Source organism: Aplysia californica, unplaced genomic scaffold (assembly GCF_000002075.1).
Source record: "Aplysia californica isolate F4 #8 unplaced genomic scaffold, AplCal3.0 scaffold00341, whole genome shotgun sequence".
Lineage (NCBI taxonomy): Eukaryota > Metazoa > Mollusca > Gastropoda > Aplysiida > Aplysiidae > Aplysia > Aplysia californica.
The window spans coordinates 585,612-586,898 of NW_004797611.1; the positions used below are offsets into that span (position 1 = coordinate 585,612).

General features: G+C 37.1%; 1 protein-coding gene across 1 annotated transcript in view; it reads left to right on the forward strand.

Annotated features, from left to right (window-relative positions):
• Positions 1–712: 712 nt before the first annotated feature.
• LOC101856198 overlaps positions 713–1,287 on the forward strand; it is a gene marked incomplete at its 5' end in the record, with an annotated part of 19,370 nt that continues 18,795 nt past the window's right edge. The window contains 1 exon segment of the mRNA XM_005102787.3: positions 713–939. Within this exon segment, the coding sequence (XP_005102844.2) occupies positions 713–939 (227 nt within the window).

Here is a 1,287-nt window from a genome sequence, read left to right on the forward strand (position 1 = left end):
TGTGTGTGTGTGTGTGTGTTCTGACGAGTGCGTGTGCGAGTACAATGTATGTGTTTACCATACAGCAGCTTCCTTCTTTTATATACATTATATATGATACCTGTCTCGTAACACCTCTACTCTGCGGCACTTACATGACCTAGCTGTGTTGTAAATGACATAAAATGCCTACTCAAACAAAAAGTCTTGACATACCTTATCGTATCTCAACTTAAAGTACCCTTTATTAAGATCGAATCTTATCTTATCTTTAAGATCTTATCTTAAGGTCTTGTCTTATCTTATAACTTACCTGTATACTATATTAAATTATCTTATCTTCTTGCCTTAAGATCAGATTTATCTATTTTATACTATCTTATCTCATCTTATCTATATGTGAGGTGCGCTGACAAAATGAGTTACTTCTCCGATTTTAGCCTTATGGACATTGATTCATCAACTTTATAGGTGAAGTTTGTACAATTTGTAAGTATGGAAGAATAAAAGACATGGTAGACTTGAACAAAATGGCTTCAATTAGAAATCTATAAATCTTACCTCACTGTCGATTTTCGGCCGATATCTCCAAGTCAGCACACCTCACATATTATCTTATACTATAATATAATCTTATCTTAACATTTTATCTCATCTTATCTTATACTATTTTGTCTTATCTTATCTTATTTCTCAACCTCTATTAGTCTATTATTATGCTCCTGTATTTCAGACGAAGTGGACGTCAATGCCAACAGGAACTCCACGGTGATCCAAACCTTCCCTGACCCAGCACAGGACGTCGTCTTCGGACACAAGAAACCCATACCTTCCAGCGCCCGCCCAACGACTCACGCTACCAACTCGACCACCGTCACACACGCACAGGTTGTCGGTTCCAGCACCGCTCACACTTCGACACAACCACCACAGACCGAACCAGAGCTCACTGTTAATCAGGTACCGGTAGACTTTATAAAATTTCATTTTTTTTTTTCCATGACTGCTCTCATTCAAGAAAACTTTTACTTTACTTTATACTTTTTCTGTCCCCGTGGTTTTATACACCCCGAATAATTTAGCAAAATTTGATGATTTTTTGCATAATTTTTAGATTATTTTCCATTATCATTCTTTGTTAAAATTAACAAAATTGCACAATTTCACATTTTTGGGCTCAGTTTGCATAATAATTTCAGAATTTTTCTTGCACAAATGACGGGGACAGCTTTTTTCTTCCTCTGGTATCCTAGGATGTCGAGGGGAGGTGCATGTTTCAGTCCTGTGCTAGGTGTGCAGCGTCTGTGA